The sequence below is a fragment of the Lynx canadensis genome, chromosome D2, assembly GCF_007474595.2.
Source record: "Lynx canadensis isolate LIC74 chromosome D2, mLynCan4.pri.v2, whole genome shotgun sequence".
Classification (NCBI taxonomy): domain Eukaryota; kingdom Metazoa; phylum Chordata; class Mammalia; order Carnivora; family Felidae; genus Lynx; species Lynx canadensis.
Window position 1 is genome coordinate 67066195 of NC_044313.2, and position 24139 is coordinate 67090333.

At 36.8% G+C, this 24139-nt stretch overlaps 1 protein-coding gene across 1 annotated transcript in view; it reads right to left on the reverse strand.

Moving 5' to 3' along the window:
- BICC1 (BicC family RNA binding protein 1) overlaps nucleotides 1–24139 on the reverse strand; it is a 284184-nt gene that overhangs the window by 26944 nt on the left and 233101 nt on the right. The window contains exons 4-12 of the mRNA XM_030334902.1: nucleotides 12119–12198; nucleotides 10327–10485; nucleotides 8414–8467; nucleotides 7780–7974; nucleotides 7307–7558; nucleotides 5123–5254; nucleotides 2900–3086; nucleotides 899–1060; nucleotides 100–296 (exon numbers count right to left, since the gene is read on the reverse strand). Of these exons, the coding sequence (XP_030190762.1) occupies nucleotides 100–296; nucleotides 899–1060; nucleotides 2900–3086; nucleotides 5123–5254; nucleotides 7307–7558; nucleotides 7780–7974; nucleotides 8414–8467; nucleotides 10327–10485; nucleotides 12119–12198 (1418 nt within the window). The remainder of the gene's footprint in view (nucleotides 1–99; nucleotides 297–898; nucleotides 1061–2899; nucleotides 3087–5122; nucleotides 5255–7306; nucleotides 7559–7779; nucleotides 7975–8413; nucleotides 8468–10326; nucleotides 10486–12118; nucleotides 12199–24139) is intronic.

Genomic DNA, 24139 nt, shown 5'->3' on the forward strand with positions numbered 1-24139 from the left:
CAATTCTAAAATTCATTGCAGGTGAAAGTTTAAACATATTACCAGTGGCTTATCTCTTAGAAACAGCATAGATCACACTACTCTAGCAAAGGACATTACCTGTGCATGTCCATTTAAAGAAGCAGAGATTTTTTTTCCTTCTGTCTGCATACTGTTGATATGGACATCAACAGGAGTCAAGCCAGGAGGGGGAGATGGAGCTGTGTGCCCATAGGTGGGCACTCCAGACAACAAAATATTGGTTAATGTGGCTTGGGCAGTAGATGGAATCATAAGATGTGGTATAGCAGAAAAACCTGTAACAACATTTCATGAAGACAGGTATTAGACTGGAAAAAACTCAGATTCAACAAACATTACTTTATTATTTTCAGAAAAACAAAAAAAACCCTCATTTTTTTGCTATAAATTCAGAAGAGAATTCAATTTTGATACCTTCTCTGTAAAAAGGTTTAACATTACTATAAAAACACAAAATAATGTTAAAATGGAACAAGACTTTAGAGAAAATTTAATCTAAGCTCTTCATAGTACTGATGAGGAAACAAGCTAGATTTAGCATGTCCATATGACTACCAAGCACATCTGTCCGAATGGAACCTACATTTCTTAATTACCAGGTCAGTGACCTTCTGGTGTCTTTGCCACTGCTTCCTGCTCATCGTACTCTTCTTCCTGATCTGCTTGTCAGGTCTGAAGACTGTATTTCACTTTTATGAAAAACTCACTGCTTTGTCATGCTTCATTTTAACTAATTTACACATTGGGGAATTTGTGTTTACCTGCAGTATGCTTTGAACCATAATTTTTCTCTAAGGAAACAGAGCCATTAGTGAATTTTACTCAAAAACTGATACCTAAGAATGCATGCCTTTGACTGTATTTGAATTATACTCACCTGTGGCACTTGAAGTGTTAGCAAGTGGGGGTGCCCATAATGTGGGACTCGGGGTGCCAGAACTTGGACTTTGCAAAGGACTGACTGAGCTATTAAGAGCGTTCAAGAGTGAGTTTGGGGTTGTTGATGTGTTTAGAGATAAGGTGGTAGGCCCCAAAAGACCTGCAATAAATGAATGTAAAGTCAATATGCATAAATTCAAGATTTGAAAATACAGATGGCACCAATATTGCCAGTTGGAATGCACAGATATAATCTGATATTTTCCAAATATAAAGAACAGGTTACCTTCTTTCAAACATCCACGTGAAATATTGCATGATACAACTCCGACACAGAACTCAGACTATCCACAAACATATGCTGGTCAGAAAATGGGAGATAGGTGTGTGCAAACCAGGGAAACGATCAGGGTCCCTGAGCACTGCCAGCTGCTCTGCATTCATCTCAACTAGCCAGGATGAACCAAATTCTGTTCAAGTGGAAGCTCATTTTTATTTCTCTGCATAACTCACTGTTTTCGGTTTCCAAACTAACTCTTTTCAAACCACCTGCAATTAGCAGAGAACAGGGGAATGTTCTCCTGCAGCAGAATAACTTCATTTGGCCCATTTGTGGATAGGCCGAGCCACTTGGAACAGTTTTCATTCATGTGTCAAAACAACCTCTCTGGTACTCCATCTCAATGTGTATGAAACTTTCCTCAGAAACGATTTTTTGTTTCTTGCTTGTTTAAAGGATTTAATGTTTGATTTAAGTAATGAAAATTTCCCTTCAGGCATTTAAAATATATTCTAAAGTAAAATATGAAATTGTATACAATTTTCCAGGAATATTTAAAGTATTAAGTATTACAGGATAGGTACAGACATGAAAACATTTAAAAACCTGAGTAACTGAATCTTTGCTCACTTTTTTCTCTCTAGTGCAGGAACAACTTGGTTCCTGCTAAATTCTCTCACCTGCCACTTCCTGATTCACATGCATATGTTATTATGACTGTCCAGGTCTCCAGTGGAACGGACAACTTTGGGAGATTAGAGGCCAAGGGAAAAAGAGTCTGTCTTTACTGTAATGATGCCTAGACAGGGCTACTTGGAATCTTAATTATATTATAACCATATTATAATTTTAAAAGCATGAAATAACCATTAGGAAAAAAGTTTACAGAACGCTGAGAGTATTTTTTCTGTCTCAGATCAACACTGAGTGAGGCAGAATGATTTTCTAGGGTTATTACATTCACTTTTTATATTAAGGCTACTGAAAAATGTGCAAGAAAGTAGTGAACTAGCATAACTGCAACACGGCAATGAACTTTAGCCTGTCAGATGGAAATCCATAAATGAGGCAGTACATATCATCACAACCATGAAACGCCTCACCTCACTTTCTCAAAGAACTAAGGCACTGAGGGGGTGATGCTCTTTCATCTTCTATTTTTCTTTTTCATCTTCTTCACCTTAGATATAAATACAAGTCCATTTGCCCCTCTTGGTGGCCGCAGGCTAGATTTCCTCTGCATCTGGATGAGGCAGTTCTGACCTCTGGGAGTGGGGGTTCTGCTCACTTTCACTTCCCCCTCTCCCTACCCCTCATACAGATCTGCAATTACTTTTTGAAAAGCACACTGGATAATCTTTACCTCTAGGGATGGATGGCAATATTGCAAATGCAAGAGAGAACAAACACATAAATTATAGTTAGCCTGCTTACTTCACTCTCAATGGCATTCTTAATTTAAAAGAACACAGCCACTGAAAATGAAACAGTTAGACCTCGATTATTTATGCCGAAATAAAAAGAATCTGAGTAACAAAAATCTATATTCTAACAAAAAAACCCAAAATGGATTGATGTGAGTTTTGTTGCTTTTTCACTTGATCTTAGAGCCTGATGAGAGAAAAAGCCTTTAAAATGTAGCCCCAAAAGGTAGAAAGAAAGGGAACTGGCTAAGCAATCCCCCAGTGACTGAGAAGCACTATAATAATAAATTTATACCTAGTCCAGTGAGTCCAAGGCCTGCTGAAGCTAAGATGTCCAGGCTGGGACATGCCAGGCCGGCAGGGCACGATGCTGGGGATGGACTGGTTGTTATGGTAACCCCACTGCTTTCAAGTCCGAGGAGACATTTCCTTGCTTCATACATATTTAAGGCATTTCGCTCAACACTTTTCACAATCACAGACTATGAAAACACATAATGGGAAAGAAAAAGGTGATATGCAAGTAGTCTACAATGTATTGGGAGGTGGGTGAGAAACAAATATGGTAAAAAGGATTCCAGTCAGGGAATCAATGCTGTTTTAAAATCAATTAAAAATTCTAACCGCTTATTTCTTATGTTTATTCCTTTTGGTAAAACCATAAAATGTTAGTGACATTTTATTGGGTATGTCCTGTGTGCCAGGCACTGTGATTGAAACTGCACATACATCTTAATGCCTGGCAGACACCTTCTGGGTGGGAATGAATATTCATATTTAGTGAGGATAAGGGACCTATCCACAGGCAAGCCTAGCTGGAGGGGCAGCGAGAAGACTGGACCTGAGGTCGTTCGCATCTACAGCCCATTCTCTTTATGTCCACTTGCCTTTTTTTTACATTAAAGCTTTCTGCCCTTTATCTCATCTTTACAAAACAAATCAAACTAGTCACTACATACAGACTGCATAATAACAGTCACTTACATTTGACATTTATAGCCTACTAGTTAACTAACAGACCTTAAGGTACCACTATTCCTCACTGATATCTATGGCAAAGCTTATGGTAAAATAAATTTCTAAACAATATATTTTTTCTCAATGGACTCATCTAGAAAATTGGAAGTGTGAACTCAAGAGGGAGAGCCTCCAATGGGCAATAAAGAAAATTTGTGACTGAGAAAGCAGTTAATGCAGTAGTCAGCTTCAGGGCCAGCTAGGAAGAATTAAATGGCCCTGGGATGCTAAAAGGCTTTAGAATTCTCACAATCTATTTTCCCCTGATCTGTGCTCATTTCTTACTAAACTCCAGGAATTTCTCGTGTGTTTGACCCTCTTTATATGCACAAAATCTCTTCTGTCTTTAGCTTTTAGTCCTGGTATCTACAGTGACTTCAGTCAACTCAAATTAGTCAAGCATGAAGCTTCAAGATACATAAAATTAATGTCCTGTTCTCTAACTCTAAACTCATTATATTAAGCTCACTTAGAATAAATCCTATCTTTTCCTTTAAAGTTTACTTTTGAAGAAGGCATGATTGTTTTTCTTTAGACACTGAACGCCATGTTATTTACATATATACAAAATTGTCCATGATACATACTATACATACACCATGATACACATAACAAGATTAACAAAAATTAAAAAATGGAAAGCATAACTATTATGTGTTTTAACTACTAGAATAAAAATTTTCATAAATGATTTCATTAGTACATGTTAAAAGAAGCAACTTGCTTCTTGTCTTCTGACATCTGGTACAAAGGTCTCTTCAGGGTGTATAACTAGGCATAAATACAGGGGGCTTGAGGCTATCAATATTTTCAGTGTGATTTGACAGTCGCTATTGCTCCTCAAAGTGGCTGTGCCAATTTACCAAACATTAATGTAGGAACATTCCTCTTCCCTCACATTCTCACTAGCATTTAACATCATCAGGTTTATCCTATTAAATTTTGACTATACATGTAATTATTGAAATTCTGCAAGATCTTAGAGGAGAAGTTCCAAGAAGGCTGAACTGGGAATACTTCATTATTTACTTTTGATCGTTATTATCACTTTATTTTCTTAAAGAGAACGGGCACCTATTCTTTAAATCTCCAGGGCCAGCAGAGTGGCTCACAGAGTACGTAAGCTAAATATTTTTGAATTGCACTGGATATGTACACATACACATGCACACTTAACACAATGTTTAGCCTTATTTAACTCTCTGATAACTTAACAAAGCTGAAAGTTACCAGACTGCAAATTAATAAAAATGTATTTTCTCTTCTCATATATTTGTAAAAAATAATGGTCATTCAATATGGACTCCAAAACCAACCCATATTTAAATAAAATGATGATCAATAATGAATGGTACAAATTTATGTATTTAAATAACTAAGTATAATATATAATGATATATATATAATATAGAATATTTAATTCCGTGTATATGCAAATAACATTTACATGAAAACAGAACTAGCTGGAATGTGGTGCTCTGGGTCTGGACTCTGAACCCACCTTGCTTGGCTGTTTCGGCTTCGGTTTAATGCTGATGAAGACATCAAGCTGTTCCATCAGCTGGGCAGTGAACTGTGGGTCCACTTCAATTTCTTCCTTCATATCAAACATCAACACAAGAGGAAGACAACCCTACGAAATGTCACAAAAGAGAGTGTCAGAGGTAAAAACATTGCTCATTTAAACATCTGATAACTTAACGTGCCTACAAATAATGCAATATTCTATGGGCTTAAAGAATAAACCCAAGTATTAAAGCTAAATTACATACTTTAACAAAGCTTAGAAAACTGGTGTGGAAATAATACTGAGGGCACAAACTATTTTTCAAAAGACAACATTATACATGTCTGAAGTTTTCTGTTATTGGCTCTGAATTTTTTTACTCACTTTCCACCTTGGAAAACTCTTCCATTCTCTGACTTCAGTTTTGTTACAGATGCCAGAAATTAGATTCTCATCCACATCAAGAGTATGAGTCTTGTGCTTTTGCTCAAAGACTTACAGTAGTGATTTTTTATCGCCCTCTGAATGAAATCTAAACATGTATCAGTAGAGATGTCCACAATCTGGCCCTTTGCTTGTGCAATCACAGGTCTGTATGTCTATACATCTGTCCCTTCCCCAGGTTAGACCGGCCTCTTGACCACTGTTCAGATACTGTACTTTGGTCTCAACTCACCAAAAGGCTTCTTCACCAACCAAAGTCCTACCTCTCTTCTGCTGCAGCTCCAACCTTATCTCCTTCCTGAGGTAAACTACTACTACTGTTCCTTCTTTTAGCCTTCTCACTTTTTAGCACTGCACAGGTTAGCACTTGTTTCTTTCTCTGATGCTTTCTTCCTGGCCCCGAATCTACTACATATAGGAACCACATCCCATACTTTTACTGATTCACAGGATGCTCAGTACTAGCCTGCCTAGTACTAGTTGAGTTCTGTATATAAGTATCAGGAGAAATAACAGCCAAATACACTGGAATTAAAGTGAAATTACTGTGCTTCATTTTCCTTGTGGATAAAAGTCATTTTTGGATTTAAAATATAGATTAAAAGCCTTTTAATTTACTCCTCTCTTCCTCACTTCTTTCAATATTGTACAATAATATATCTCATTGCACACTTGTATTTTTGGCAGGTACAGTCAAAGCATGAATATGAACTCCTAACTGCATAGAATGCCTGAAAAAGTTCACTTAAAATAATACTTCAAGAACTTAAAAATCAGAAAAAAAGAAAATTATGAAAAAGCAATCATAATAATCTTTGGATACAAATATGCTACCTAACTAGTGATATTTTAAAAGTAGTCTGGTAAACTAAGCTTGGCTAAAAAAAATCATTCACAACAAAATAATTATGTATGCTTAATGACTGTAACAAGTTGTTATCTGTCAAAGGAATGGAATCAACAATAAAAATTTGGATTTTCTGAAAGTTTCTCAAAAACAAATTCTGTGAGTTAACAATAGCAAAGATCACACCCAAAGGTTACTGATTCAAATGTCATTATAGATCAAGTTCTTGAACAGAATAAAATGGTGTTTTTAATAAGAATATTTATGAGTCCACATTGTGTCAATCCACTTTGTTACTATGTATCAACCTACACACTGTGTTTTTAAATGAATATAGGAAGGACAGAAATATAGCAAATTTTAAGTCGGAACCAGTATCAAATTATATAATTGCTATTCTCTTCAATGCGTTAAGACTCAAATTCAAGGCTTAAATTCCATTTTTTAAATTGTATCAGAGATTTTTGAAATTTTAAAATGTTTCAGGCCACTAAAATTTATGTCTTTGAGGGTAAAAAGTTATTTTTACTTTTCTGTTTAAACAGAAGACTTTTTTTGTCAAATGCAAACTAATACTACATGTCAGATGAAAATAATCACCTCCTACAAAATACAGCCCATTATTTCACTGTATCCTCTTTTGTGTTTAGTTTAAGTTAAAAAAATACAGCAAATAAATTACTCACCTATGCAATGAAATTAAGCTTGTGAGGTACTACATACTTTACTCTTATTTTATGTCCTTTTACCAAGAAACTTCCTTATCTGACAAGGCTTCCAAATGTTTTCATAAATACCAGTAGTATGGTATGTGCGCCAACATATACTGTACTCAAAGAAGTAAACGAAGTAAAATAAAATAGTAACACTAATATCAATAAACCTACCATGAGATATTGCCTTGCAAGACAGACAGACTCAATGGTGCCCTGGAGGTAGACGGTGGATTTCTTTTGTGGGTTACTGGGGTCAGGAAAGTGGATCTGAGCACCTGTTCTTTGCATGATATGTTTGATGTTGCTTCCATTTCGACCCATCATAAAGAGATGATGTTGAGCTGCAATATCTAGTTGTGTGCTCACAGGAATAGCTGATGCCAAGCTCCCAGCGAGATGTTCCAACAGCATAGCGGTTCCTTCCTAGGAGAAAAGGGTGGGAAATAATCCTATAAAATGACTGTCCATATACAAGGAAAGATTCTAGTGTACTTCTAATTGCTACAGAGAATTTCAAAGAATTCTATAACCCATAATGCAATACAAGGAAAAATTCGAGAAAACGGATTAGTCTAAAATCCTCTGAAAGTAAAACTTGCATAATTTGTACACTTACAATGTTCATAATTATCTCAATTACTTACCTTCACAGCGCTGGTGTTATTCTGAGACCCTCGTACTATCACAGTAGCACCATACATTCGGGAACGCTGTTTAAATGACACTGAAATGTTGTATGTTTGTGATATGTGCTGAATCGAGGGGGAGTTAGGATCGGGAACTGGCTGAAGAATCCCAGCGATTGGTAACTCAAACATCAGCACCAAAGGAAGCAGCTCCTAAATGAAAGTATTAGAGCCCAAGGCAGACAGTTGAGTCACTGCATGCTTAGAGATATGCATAACTTGTTCTTTTTTTTCTGAGGATGGAATTCTAAAACATAAATTGCTTTTATTACAGATATAAGCTTGAGCAAACTAGGTAGTTTCTCGAATAAAAGGAGTCTGTGAAACCAGAGAGTTTGTAACCTAAACTGCCTGTGGTATTCTTCCTCGGGCCTCTTTCTGATCATCTCAAAATCATCAGAGAAATGGAGTCAGGTACAAAATGGAACATCACTAAGAAACATCTTCAACACATTAAAACAACTTCTGTCACTATTTCCTACCTATTGAACATATGATTTGGTTATAAATTGATACACTAAGATATTTTTATTGCCTTATGATGCAAACACTGCTGATACTGATTTACAGTATTAAAGTAATAAATAGTTACCCGAATTCTAACTCGGGCAGATTCTACTCCTGCTGGTTGTCCTGCTATAGATACCTGCAAAAATAAGAAAATACAGTAGATTTATTTTGAGCCCACATCTGCTTTTCCAGCTATCTACACCCTTGCCACTCAAAGTGTCATCCAAAATGTTATCTAGGAGCTTGTTAAAAATGAAGGGTCTCAAGCACCAACCCAGACCTGCTTAATCACAATTTGCATTTTAACAAGCTCCTCAGCTGATTTGTGTCAACTGATTTACATCAACCCCCAGACTTATGTAAGCCTTACAGTCCTCATAATGCCATCCTGCTCCCCTTCTCATTTCTCGTTTACTGCATTTTCTACCTTTTGTTTAAACTCTGCATACTGTATATCAACTCTGTACAATATATCAATATACAATGATATTGCTGCAGTAGGTACTCAAAATATTGAACCACTTCATGCTAATTGGTTAAAAAAAAACTACTGCTTCAACACCACCTCCAGCTCTCTCCTGGGATCCCCTGAACTTTCCCACGATCCATCAAGTAAAAAATTAATCTTGGGGGCGCCTGGGTGGCTCAGTCAGTTAAGCGTTCAACTTCAGCTCAGGTCATATCTCACTATCTCATGGCTCATGAGTTCAAGCCCCACATCAGGCTTTGTGCTGACAGCTGAGAGCCCGGAACCTGCTTTGGAATCTGTGTCTCCCTCTCTCTCTGCCCTCCTCCGTTTGTGCTCGGTCTCTCTCTCTCTCTCAAAAATAAACATTAAAAAAAATTAAAAAAACAAAAAAAGAATTAATCTTGGCATGAGAGTAAGGGTGTAGGGCTCCAGGACACTGCTCTTAATGGACCATGCCCTGTGCCATACCAATTGTCAAATGTTTTGAATACTGCCCTTGCTTTCTATCTATCTTCCTTATGTGTGTGTCACCATCACCATTAGTCCTCATAGAGAAAAGGCTACCCTATTCATCTTTGAGGCTGACAGTTTCTAGTATTGTGATTAGAGAGAAAACTTCCAAATAACACAAATAATGCTATCTGTTCTTCAAGTACTGAAAGTGCTTTGTATGTACAAGTAAGTTTCATTTGTTTCCAAATACAAGAACTAGAAAAAACGTGTATAAAGAGAAACATAATTCCACCAACGTGAGGAAGTCGGGCACTCGTGCGTGGCCTCTGAGCAGGTGATCTGGTGTACCCTGGAGAACCACGGGTATGATGCTACCAACAGAATCCCCACACTGAACAGGTTCTTGGACCAGGCAAGGCTGTAGGTCCTTTCCTAATGTAATGCTCCCTGGGCCTTTCCTTAGGGACTTTGTTTTATATTGCCATCGCATTTATGTTGCTCCCCTCTCTTCTACCAACCAGTTAGAGATAAGCACTTTATGGCCTACCTATAATTCATCTCTTTAAAAAAGTAGAGCACCTTCAATCTCCTGGGAAAGAGTCATACATTCTTATTTATTTTTATTTTTTCGTATAGTTGACACACAATGTTACATTAGTTTCAGGTGTACAACATCAGTGATTTGACAAGCTTATACACTATGCTATGCTCACCATAGCTACCATCTATCATCATATGTTGCTATTACAACACCACTGGCTATATTCTCTATGCTGTACCTTTTATTTCCATGACTTACTCATTCCATAACTGGAAGCCTGTAACTCCCACTCCCCTTCACCTATTTTGCCCAATCCCCCCTCTCCTCTAGGAAGCATCAGTTTGTTCTCTGCATTTAAAGGTCTGATTCTGGTGTTTGCTTATTCATTCATTTCTGTATAGTCACATATTAGTAAAATCAATATGGTATCTCCATGATTATTTTTTTGCTTTCATCTCCCAAAAAAGATATGCATATGGAAAATCAAAGCTTTAATCTGTCCCATAACAGTTCATGTCAAAAGACAATGCACCTGGTTGCTTTTTTCTGCTTGGTTATTCCTGTTGGAATCTGGAAAGTGGATGTGGCATCCTGTTTCTTCCATCACTTTTTTAATATTGTTGCCACCTTTGCCGATTACATGAGAATGTTCTGTATGTGAAACATCCATCTTCAAAGTGACTCGATTGCTCTACATGGAAATAATGTATTATTTCTTGATGCATGCAAAAGGAAGGAACAACTCTTTAAAACATATTTTATCCAAGGGGACAGTACTAAAAACAAGTGACCTGGTGGGAAATCTTACAGATTTTTTGGAATCATATTAATCTATAAATGTGCAATTTCTATCATTTCTCTTTGGCTATACAAGATATTTATTTGGAAAATATCATTTAAATAAAGTCAGGCAGAGTTACAAATAAATTACTCATCTCATTTTTTTCTTTAACAGACATTATTCATGAAACATTTAATTCAAATAACTAAAAACAGATGAAAACAACTGCAAGACTGAATATATGTATGTTAGTAGGACTGTTGAACTGTGACAGAAAACAATAAAAATAAAACTCAAAACTAAAAAGGTATTTGTAAGCATTGTTTTCACAACCAGTCCATTACTATAGGCCAAACTACAGAGCAGATCTACTATTCTTGCTGGTAGGAAGAAGAGTGAGGAAAGGAAAACAAAGCACAGCTCTCTAGCAGTAACACGGCTTACATAAACCAGTACAAAATGTAAGATTAGTTATAATAAAGCAAAATGTAAAATTCTAAGACATAATGAATAACTGTGGTCATGTTAGAATCTATGTATTTAATTTTGGGGAATTCAGTACTGTACAATTATAAACACATGAAATATTTTCTCATTTATAAGACTAATATCGAAATTCTTCAGTCCTCAGTTTTTAAAGTAAAATTAAAAAGTCAAAATAAGACATTAAAAATATCAATAGTTTTTACATCTTAATTCTTAAATTTTAAACATATCCATTAAATACTTTGGTCTTTAAACTTTGTTCTTCTTTTAGTTTAACATTTTAAATACAGGGAACATACATTCTTTTTTGGGAAAAAATTAGAATATTTAATAATTAGAAGGTGAATAATTCCAAAAATTAAAAGAACAAGAAAAGGAAAAAAAAAAAAAAAAAGGAAGAGATCAGAAACTATTTCAATGGAATATCAGGTCGCAAAACACAGTGGTTAAGAACCAGACAGCCTGGATTTAAATCCCACTTCTCCATTTATTAGCTACAGATTCTGGGAAAATTCCCTAATATCTCTGTGCTGAGTTAGTTATAAGCATTAAACAAATTAGTATTTGTAAAATGCTCAGCAAAGTGCCTGACATATACTAAGTGATTTAGAAATATTTACTAGAATAAATTCTCAGAAGGGAGTGTATATTTTTACACATCTAAATTTCCCTATTATCTCTCTATACCTATACATGCAGAGAGAAAGAACTTACAAAAGAAACTGTCAGGTTTCATGCCATCACGCACAATTATATAGAAGATCATTCTGGCATCATAAAGGCAATATGCCAATTCTTCTAAACTTCACTATTTGCCCCACGCTAATCAGGGTCAGTGTTGATATCTGAAAATATCACTCAATTACCCAGCATGACAGAACCCATTCAAATTTTAAACAGAATTTTACATCCATTGTAGAAACACACATGCTTATTTTAAAACCCACCATTACTTTCTCCTGGTTTTTCTTCTCCAAATGGTTCTTTTCATAACAGCATGAAGTAGCCCTTGCAGAGACAAGGTTCTGACATCTGAGTGTCCTTAACATTCACTTACTTTTGTGTCTAAGACAGACATGATCATTTCCTTGGCCTCCTTAACATCTTCTTTCTTTCCAGAAACCTTAATATGGGGATCTATAAGAAATCAAAAAAGGGCTCATGTGAAACCCCTAAAACTCTTTGTTTTAAAATTTATGTTACAATATAAGAAAATAGATTCCATAAGAAATTCAATATTTGATTCATTCTAGGTGTGTTAACACTGCAATTAAGACAGGAATATGGAAAATCCCCAAGTTGTACATTTATCTGTGTGGTCTTTTCCTTCTGACAACTGGCCAAATCACTTACCTGCAAAGTAAGTTTATCATATAATTTTTTTTTTAAACAAGAATCTATAAATTCAATTTATGACTACATTCTTGCTATACTCCAAGCCCTTATCTAAGGCTTTAGATGCATGAGCTCATTTAATCCATAAGCTAATTTAATCACAGTTCTGTGAGGTTATTTCCAGAGGAAACTAAGGCATGGAGCAGGTTAGTAACTTGCCCTAGAAAACCACCAATAGGCTCATTCATTATAATCTCATGTCTTCCAACTCTGCATCCAGACTTTAAACCATGTGCTAACCTAATTCAGAAGGTATCTTTACAGGTCAAGGTTAACAGAATAAAACATAATCTTCATTCAGTAATATTTAATATTTATTCAGAATTAGTGTTAAATGGCTAATATATACTATATGTGTTATTTATTACAGCCACAGAATGTTATAAAGGAAAGCATTAATTCATTCAGCAAGTATTTCCTGTACCAGGCACTATTCTAGGGCCCAAGGGATATATTAGTGAAGAAAAAGACCTTTGTCCACATGGAGCTGACAGTCTTGTACAGGGAGACAAAACTGAATCAAATAAACAAATTATCTAGTGTATTATAACATAACTGTTATGAAGAGGAGAACGAGACAAAAGCATGAGGAGGACCAGCTGTGGGAAGGGGTCAGTGCATTAGGCCTGATTCAGAAAGTGAGGTCTGAGTAAAAGCTTTGAGGAGATGAGACAGCTGGCCAAGCTAGAATCTTCAGAAGAAGGGAAACATCACAGCTAAAACTCTCCGGTGAGGACGTGTCTCTTCTCTCTTTCTAAGTCTCTGCCATAATAGGGTGCTCTATTACCCCATGGGTAGCCTGACAGAGACCAAGACCATTTTGAGGTAAGCCAGAAGTTCCATACCACTAGCCTTATGATAAAGTGATATCACGAAAGCAATAAAGCTGGATAACAGAGCATCATCATCACCATCATTAGTGATGCCAATCTTACTGACTGCCTATAACACGCCACCTTCTCTGTGGAGTCCATCCTATACTGAACTACACCTCAGATCAACAACAGGGTCAGGAAATATTAGCTGAGAATTCCAAACCATCAATTCTCTAGGATAAGAAAAGAGAATCACCTGGTGGGAATTTTATCAAAGTACATGTACTTCCCTGGTATCATGACTTACCCATCCTCAACCAGCAGTCCATCTGAAAATCAATGCCATGATGAGCATGTCACATTAACAAGGTCAAAATGAGCAACTGAAGGATGGATGCATGGGTGGACGGATGGATGGAAGGAAGGAAGGAAGGAAGGAAGGAAGGAAGGAAGGAAGGAAGGAAGGAAGGAAGGAAGGATAGGAGAGATGGGAGAGATGGGAGAGATGGGAGAGATGGGAAGGAGGGAGGAAACCCTGTCCTAAAGCTACTGGCTCTTAGGACAAGGGCAGAACAATCATAGTCAACAACAGTGCACCACCAAGCCTCAGAACTAAGGAATGCATCTGGCTTCCTGGGGAGACATTCCAGCAACTGTATTTTGAGTCAATGCCATCACCTCTAGCCCCCCACCAACCCCCCCAGACTGTCTCCTGGGAGCTGCCCTTGGCCTTAGACTCTTTTCCTTAACCCGTTCTTTAATCCTTCCTCTGACACTTGCCATGTAACAGGGACACTGTGAAGATGAAAGACCTTACAATTTGTTTAAAGTATCAAGTATTATAAGGCAAGGGTCCTAAAAGTAGGGCAAAATCGATGTCCAACAAACTCAAGGTGGTATGGCATTGTGTCCACATTGCTTGCTCTTTGGTGCATTCTAACAGAAACCACTTGTTCTCTGTAGGATTATCACCAACTTTACCATAGTAATGTAAAAAAAAAAAGCATTTCTTCAATAATTTTTATTATATGCATTATAACTCCTGTAGGCAATATTTATATTCTGAGCAGTCTACATTCAAAATTTTGATCCCAGCTATCTTTGACTTTGGTTTCAATTACTGTATGCTGACTCTGATGTTATTCTCTATTGAAAATGCTTACTCCTGGGGGATTAGAATCTGGCACTTCTCAAAACATACCTGATCACACTGAATTGTAGCACTTGCTAAAATATACGTTCCTGGGTCTCCAGGATCCAGTAATTGTCATTTTGTTTGTTTCCCAAGTCATTCTTCAATCAAATACAGGACACAGCAGATAAAACCACATAAAAGATATAATTGTAGTGTCTTATGTATCAGGCAAGTATATATAACATAAAATGGTTCTACAGGGGAAAACATATTTTCTTACTAACAAATTAACAGTTAAGTATTGAGTGGTATGCTAATCTGAAAACCTATTACTTTACACATTGGATAATCACATTAAAATTCCTATGCATCTCCAGGTGGACAAGGAGACTCAGATCCAATTTATTTCTACCATCTCTGTATGAACAAAACAATAAGCAAAATAAAAAGCAAAAGCCTCAATAGAAAATACATTTTATTTCAAAGTGAAAGAGCACCATCTACTGACCAAAAATATAAATTATCAATGGACACAGAGCTACACACAAAACACATAGTCACCAACATGTAACATCAAATCGTATCCAGGACCCAAATTAGCACTTGTTTGGAAAATGGTTCTTTAAATAATCAAGTCTCATAAGTGTAAAGAAAAATAAACATGACAAAATTCTGGTTTATACTGCTAATGAACCAAAAATAGTGTCTTCTTCATTCCCTCCTTTGTCCTTGCTCAAAAGATATCTATAGAATGTGAACTCTGATTCCAAGCTGAACTTAACATGCTTATTTTAAATCCTGAAATCCAGTTCTCCACATTCAATGAATGTTCCATTTCACAGTTTAAACGTGTCCTACATGGGACTGAGGTTTTATTAAGACCCATTCTGGAAATACTTGATGGAGAAAAGCCAAAGAATTAACTATATTAATAAATATAAAAGTAAAGAAAAGCCCAGCTATAAAGATTGTTGAAAGATGGTACAGTAATAGGGAATAAGTGTATAGTCTTCCCCTCCCTCAAAATAATTACTTTGAAGGACAACACCAATTTGGGCATGAAAATTTTAAGATATTTGCTCTAAAAATAATATTCATTGCTTTATAATCAACGCTCAAGTGCTCTAAACACAAGGATTGTCTTAATTGGTTTTGTAACTTCCATGATGCCACCCAAGTAGTAGATAATAAGTAAACAGTAGGTGAATGGACTGAAGGTGCCCCTATTTTTTGGAAATGGCTACCTATACAGAGGAAGGAGATGGAAATCGATGGGAAGAACCTAAACTTCATATCTAAGGTGATCATATGTCCTGCACTTCCCCAGACAGTTTTGACTTCAAATATCCTGATCTCAGTACCTCTATAAAAATATAGAGAACTGTCAGATGTCCTTCCAGATTTTGGGGTTTTAGATTCCTGTCCCATCAATTTGTTCCCAAATCTGTGGTGTAACCCTATGGAAGAGAGGAAGACCAGAGTGGTCCAACCTTCAATAGGTTGTATGAAGCTGTATGAAGATGGGTATAAAATGGGTATTTTACATGTGCATACTGCAAAAGAGGTAAACCTTTGAGCAAAAAGGTTTCTATGACTTCCATGTGGAAATTCATAAGGAGTTGATAAGGCAACAATTGTTCTTATAAGAACACATGCTAAAAACCATATTTTCAGTAAAGATAAATATTTAAAAGAGTTGGGATGTTATATGAACTTAAGTGAAGTTTAGTAATGGTTTTAAAAGATTATCTCTTGGTACTCTGGTTGTACTCTCTGGTTTCCCATCCTTGGAATCATTCCCGTTCCTGGAAACATCAGTGAAATTTTTATTGCCTTTTCCTTCTTTCCTCAAGTTTAAATTTCCTTTCCCTTTCATTCCTGTCCCAGAGCAAAATCTACAGAAAAGACTCATGTCAGCCATTTTCATTGTAGTTATAATGCTACAGAAAGTAATGAGGGGCGCCTGGGTGGCTCAGTCAGTTAAGCGTCCGACTTCAGCTCAGGTCATGATCTTACACTCCATGAATTCAAGCCCCACGTGGGGCTCTGTGCTGACAGCTTGGAGCCGGGAGCCTGCTTCAGATTCTGTGACTCCTTCTCTCTCTGCCCCACTCTCTCTGTCTCTCTTTCAAAAATCAAGAAACATTTTTAAAAAATTAAGAAAAAAAAAGAAAGTAATGAGTTGTTGACATATGATAGATTTAAGCCATCACTGTTTCACCAATGATTTGTTTGTAGCTACTTTCTTGTCTCCATGATTGAGTACGGTTGAGAAAAGATTCAACACCCAAAATTCAATGCAATGCTTTCATTTCTCAGCATGTTCTCTTGAAGAGAGAAAACAACAGAAAATCCCTTGTTTAACTAACCTGACTCCTCCCACCCACAACACCCAAAATAAAAGATCATATTACAGTCATTTGTTTATGAAGAAAAGTTCCATATCATGGCCTGAAATCAAGATGGTTTTAGTATATTTTATGCATGTATATCAAACTAGCCTCAAATCCATAAGAGAAGAGTGGACAGAATTCACTTTCCTTTTTTTTTTTTTTAATGTTTATTTATTTTTGAGAGAGAGAGGGAGAGAGAGAGCGAGTGAGCGAGCATGAGCAGGGGAGAAGCAGATAGAGGAAGACACAGAATGCAAAGCAGGCTCCAGACTCTGAGCTGTCAGCACAGAACCAGATGTGGGGCTCAAATCCATCAGCCATGAGATCATGACCTGAGCCAAAGTCAGATGCTTAACAGACTGAGCCACCCAGGTGCCCCAGAATTCACTTTCTTTTGGCTGGGAGACCTCTTCAGTTTTATTTCAAGTTCTTTCTAAGAAGCCTTAGCCTTTAAAACTGTCTAAAAAGGAGGGCATTGGCTGGGACTGGATCCATCAACACCATCAGGAGTTGTCAGTGTTGAAAGGCAGAGAGGTATCTCCACCTTGCTCCAAAATTCCCCACAATACTGGGAATATATCCACAACTAGCAAGTAGTTCTAAAGCAGTAATGGGTCAATTTTTTTTTTCCTATAAGGAAGACTGTGACTGTAGGGTATGGATTTTGTCAAACAGCAAATATAAACCAAAACTCTAAAAAAGCCCTGGACATCTCAAGGGTACTGATTGACTTGGATTACATAGGGAAAAGCCAGCAGATATCATGCAGGATGTATTAAAAGTTTTAATGACTGACTCTGCAAAAGTAAAAGGTTACATTGTGGGGGGAAATATGTAAAGTCCACAATTATGATAATAAATTCTGAATTGTAAGTCATAAACAAGGTCTGTTACCTTGGAAAAGTCACTGAATCTCTGGAGTAGAGTTTCTTCAATGAGGGAGTTTGGTCAGAACATCATTATACTTCCAAATAAATCTAAATGTCTTCAGTGTAAAGCAGTACTATAACATTCTTCAATAAAACTAACTTCATAAACAACTTTGTTCTCCAAGTTTTTGGTATTTCATGATAAGCAGCTTACCCAAGACATCATAATGTTAATGTTTCCAAGAGCCTTAAACTATTAAGTAAACTATAGTTTACTTAAACTGGCAGTAAACACAAATGTGTGAAATAGTGATCTGCCGTGATCCATGACCGGCTTCAGAGTGGCAGCTTGGGCTTTCCTCTTGTTTTTCACACTCTAAGAATGCAATTAATTCTGCATCAATATAGGTGAAATTTGGTGTTCACTCCACTGAAATTTCGTGAATGTGCTTGTAGGCACCAAACAAATGCAGTGAAAACCCTCTATGGAGATGGGAGTCTACTTCAAACTCTATCTGAGCCTTGTCACAGTTCAAAATTAGATACCACCCAATCCACGTGCTACTTTGATCACTTTCCCTTTAAGCTGGCAAATCACTGCTGATCAGCAAAAGTGAATTTGACTCATAATCATGGGGCCACAACCCACATTTTTCTGTGAAATAAAATTTTCCTTCTAACCTCTTGAGAAACAGACTTTCCTTTAAAAAAATGTTATAACAGGTCAAATAACATACCAATATCACATTTTTCAGTGAAGATATACTTTATCAACAGATAGAGAAAACCTGAACTGACTCATTAAATCTGACTAGAAATTATTTTAAAGGAATGAAACAGAATGACAGGAAGTCAACACACTTTAATTTTGAAGCCAGTAACACAGACTCCAGATTCTTTCAAGGAATGCTCTTTGACAAGAATTCTAATAAACTGAGAATAAAAAGGAGTATATTTGAAGAGCAGGTGGAAGAACTGAAGCCTTAAGTATTTAAGGGAAAATAGTGGTAAGCACCTATAACACATCAGATATTACAACTGGGATCAAGAAAAAAACAAATCTACCTGTTGCAGGCATTCCCCAAACTTACTGTGCTGCTTTAGAATAAGGCATAAAATCATCCGTATTTGCCTTATTTTAAAACAGAAAAAATCAATCTCCTTCCTAGTCAATGAGAAGAGAAGGGGAATGAAAAGAGAGAGAAGTGCAAAAGCAAATGTGTTTCAAAATAAAAACCTAGTTTTCACGAGAAAAATATGTTTCCATTGATACCCACAATCAGTTTACATGCCATGATGCCTCAGGATAACTTCCTATTCAAAATTCCATATGGCCAAATGAAACTTAATGCTCAACAGAGGAACTGTATTCTTTTTTCTTTAATGTTTGTTTATTTATTTATTTTTGAGAGAGAAAGAGATCAAGCAGGGGAGGGGCAGAGAGAGGAGGGGGAGAGAGAGAATCCCAAGCAGGTTCAGCACTATCAGTACAGAGCCAGATGTGGGGCTCAAACTCACAAACCATGAGATCATGACCTGAGCCGAAATCAAGAGTGGGATGATTAACCAACTGTGCCACCCAGGCGCTCCAGAGGAAGTACATTCTTGACATGATAGTGGCATACGTGACATGAACAAATCAAACAATAGAAAGTATAACTAGTTCCTGAAGACAATTCTCAGTTCAACTATTTGGCAATGACTAGGGAGGAGGTGCCTTCACACTATGGTAATGACAATTTTAGGCAGGTTCTTGCTAAATGAAAGAGTGTGTCCACATGCCAAGATGGAGCCTATGGAGCCTTTACCAACTAGGTAGAAAAGAGCTTTTAGCCAGAGAAAATTCACAGCTAGTTATAAGATATACAAGAACTTTTACTGATGGAATGCCTATATCTCCAATATAATCAGCAATAAAAGCATTCAAAATACAGTGACAATACACTCTTCTAATTGTTCTCTGTTGTTTTAACTTTAGGAGGAAATAAGGCAAGAGAGAAGGAAGAGGTAAACTGGCATATGTCTCTTCTCTGTTTAAGATTCCTATGTGCCTTATCAAAGCTTTTATGTAGTTAGAAACAAGTTTTATGGACTTAGAAACAATTATGGACTCTAGAAACAATTTCAGAGAAGAACAAAATGCAAACAAAGTATAAAGCAAAATCAAGGCATAATAGGTGAAATAATCAAGAACAGATGGATTTAAGAAGTGTGAGAATTAGGAAAGAGTAAACTACCTTATCTTACAAACCACTTTATCTTATGCACTATAAACTAAACTCCAAGCATAACTGCAGATTTGCTGTTCAGGCAGAAAGAGGAGAGGGAAAATCCGAAGCACAAGAGAAATCTAGCTCTGGAACATGGAGCGTGGAAAAAGAAAGCTACAAACACAAAGCCTAACTCAATTAGTTTCTGAAGTCTTTTGGCATCTGAGCTTTATACTCCAGAGATAAGGACAAGGATTCTGGGAAGAGGGAGAAAAGGAAACTTAAATGCCAGGAGGAAATCTGGGATAGTCTGAATGATTTGTATGTAACAATTCTACAGAAAGCTTCTGCAGTGCTAGGTTACTGCCAGGGTGCTAGAGACGGAGGACACTTGTGACAGTGGGAACAAAACCCAAGACATAAGACATGACAAAAACAATAACCCAGTACCCAGGATGAGAAGGAGAGCCCAAATTGAATGCTGGCCCTCCGAAATGGAACAGGAGTCGCAGTGGGCAGTCTAATGAAGGAGGGAATGTTGCAGTGGGGATGCAGGCATGTGCCAAGATAAAGCCTTCCCAGGAGACTGTACTGAGATAACAGCAAGTTATGCAAGAATTTCGAGGAGCCAGATGTGACTAATTGTCATTCTCTCTCCAAGGAATACTGATGTTCACAGTGTACATGGCAGGTCCCCATGGTACGGCCTGTGGTCTAAACCCAAAGTGCTATTATCTGTGGCTAGGGCAGACTGTTCTTTTTTACAACAGCTGGGACTATTCATGAACAATCCTAACATACATGCTGGCTATCATTACCAAAAGCAACTATGCATTTAAGGGTTCACACACATTAGACAAGGAAAGTCCTGTAAATGAAGACTTGACCACATCATACCACATGCACGATATCTTTGTTTTATTTTTGGCCTACTAAGAGAAGAAATTTAAAAACTAGAAATTCTGAAGATATTTGAAGTACAATTAAGAATGTATGTAAGAAACAGCAAAACTCTTAGGAATTCAGTTTCAATAATTTTTTAATGTTTATTTATTTTTTAGACAGTAGGGGAGGGGCAGAGAGAGAGGGAGACAGAATCTGAAGCAGGCTCCAGGCTCTGAGCTGTCAGCACAGAGCCTGATGCAGGGCTTGAACTCACAGACAGTGAGATCATCATCTGAGCCAAAGTCGGATGCTTAACCAACTGAACCACCCAGGCACCGCAGGAATTCAGTTCTAAAAGTAACTTGCCAGCCTGAGACTGGCATAAAAACTCTCCACCTTTCCTCTCTTCTTTGTTGTAAGATCTACTGAGAAATTTCCATAGCTTGCACTGAAGAACAGTTAATTAAGGGTAAGTCTAGGTGTTAGACTATTCCCAGCTTGTTCATGGTATCAGGAAAGTTAATTTTTCATGAAAACTAAAAGTATCTAATAAGTAAATGAGCCTTAAATTATTTGGAAAATGCCTATCTGCCAATCTGTTCTTCTTACTCCCACTTTCTACAGAATAGCTGAATAGCTGTTAATAGTTTTTTTTTTTAATGCAGTCACACATACTGAAGACAACTGTCATACCCCTGTCTTCAACTGCAACAATATTCTGTATATTATTTGTTTCTTCCATACTTTTTTGATGACTGTTTTGAGTAAGCTGGAACCAAGGGTCTTAATCTCTTAGTCCTAAGACATTTATATCTTCTGGGGCAAAAAAAATATAAATTAAATTATCAAATAACTTCAAAATGGTCCTTTATTTTTCTTAAAAAAAATATCTAAAGTTACCTTGAAGTCTAAAAATTTTTAAATCAGGATTTACCATTTATCCAAAGGTAATACTCCTTTGCCTCAGCCCACAGCAACCACCATTCTACTTTCTCTCTTTTATGATTCTGCCTAATCGAAGTGGAATCATACAGTATTTGTGAAATTGATCTTATTAAATATATTTGTTTCTCTACAAAGTGCTCCTATAAGTTAAAAACAAAACAACAACAAAAACCCCCACTAATTGTCCCATAGAAAAATAAGCAAAAGACATGGATAAATGATTCAAAAGAAAAATGGTCAATAAAATATATAAACTTGAATAAAGTTCAACCTTACTAAACATTTTTTATTCATAAAATTGGGGGGTGACTTTAAATTATAAGGCCAATGAAGATATAATTAGGCAAACTAACATAATTTTTATAACATATACTTTTTATGGAAATAAAAACTGGCACAAAATGTCTGGAGAATAATGAAGTACTGGAATTTTTTTTTTAAAGAGAGAACGACAGTGCGAGTTGGGAAGAGGGGCAAAGGGAGAGAGAGAGAGAAAATCTTAAGTAGGGCTCCAAGCCAGCACCATGCCCAACATGGGGCTCGATCCCACAAGCCCGGGATCATGACCTGAGCCCAAATCAAGAGTTGGATGCTCAACAACTGAGCCACCCCACACTGGAAATATTAATAAAGAATCACAGTACCATAATTTTATTGTAGGGATACACATATATTGAACAGAATAAAAAGGAAAACAACCAATAATGATTACTTCTAAGTAATAAGTTCTCAGGTCATTTTTATTTTATTTTATGCTTGAAACTCTTCTGTATTTCTTAACATGAAAAAGTATACATTTATAATGTGGAAAAAAAACCTCATACCTTAAAAGAAGGTTATCTGTATCACTAAAGTCCTGAAATCAAATCACATTCTTATACTTTAAATATTAAGTCAAAAGTCCTTGTTTTCTAAGCATGTTTTAAGAATTCCCTTAAAAAATTTAGACCTTTACAAAGGTTAATGATAATGGCAAGTGTTTTTTCAGCTTGAAAAGTTCTTTCTTTCTCATCTACAATTCTGTGGCAGACTTTTTGCCATGCAGTTTATGAACTTTACCTCTTTTTATTTGTTGGGCCATTACTCTTAATATTTTATCAATGTAATTTGGCTCTGAACACAGACTTCGTCAATGAAAATGGAGCAGGAATATATAATGATGGGGTTCACAGCAGTTGAAAGACATGGTTGGAACAGAGTTCAAATACTTGGTGAAGGCCATATGTTTACAGCCACCACTAACTACACATGGAATTCTTTTAAACATTTATGGCCACATCTCTTTCTTTCTTCAGCAACTGTTTCCAAAATAAATGGAAATAACAACAATCCTGGTAATGGGAATTTAGTGCTCTTTCTTGAAAGAATTCTCCAACGTCCCCACAAGAAAAGCATTATTTACATATCATTCTCAGGGTGTGATTAAACCACCCATTAATATAAATAAATAATAACCTCAAAGGATGGTGCCCTCATAACAGTTTCACCAGGATGACAATAACACTTTGTCTTCTCAGCAGGGAAGTCCAAGAGTTGAGAATGTACATGGTTGTACTCTACTAGCCACTGTCTCAGGGCCATTCTCTCTCCATCATTGGCTTTGTCCCACTTTATGACCAGGAAGCTGAACCAGCATTTGCATGAGTGCAACTCCATTTGCTTGTCCCTTTACTCTGTCATTAGAGTTTATTTAAATCTTTTGGAGTTAATTCTATTTTCTCTCAGACCAAGACTGCTAACACCTTTCCCACCAATTCCTTATCTTCTCTCTTTTTTTTAAATTTTATTTTAAGAAATTGTTTTTAATGTTTGTTTATTTTTGAGACAGAGGGAGACAGAGCACGAATGGGGGAGGGGCATAGAGAGGGGGAAACACAGAATCTGAAACAGGCTCCAACCTCTGAGCTGTCAGCACAGAGCCCGACGCGGGGCTCGAACCCACGAACTGTGAGATCATGACCTGAGCCGAAGTCAGACGCTTAACCGACTGAGCCTCCCAGGCACCCCCCTTATCTTCTCTTGATGACAAAATGCACAGAGGATTGGGCATGGTGAAGCAGAGAAGCTCCCATTCAATATTTGGGCTTGTTTCTTTTCTTCATAACAGCTCTAACTTTTAGAGGGTAGACTCCATGCCTTATATAGGTTAAAGAATACTATTCCTTAGGTCTTAGCAGACACTCTTTTGAAAAGATTGATTTCTTCTTATTGTTCAACACAAGTCAATTCCACAACTATAGCAGAGACCTATAGTGCACTTTTCTCTCCCTTCCTTCCTCTCTTCTCCCCTCCCCTCCCCCCTTTCATCTTCTTTCTGGTCTTCACCCTGACCTCACAGGTTATTATGTAAATGTATTTTTATCTTATGGTCATGTTTATTCTGGTACATTACTGGAAGTATCTTGGCACCTTCAGATATTCCTTGATAAAT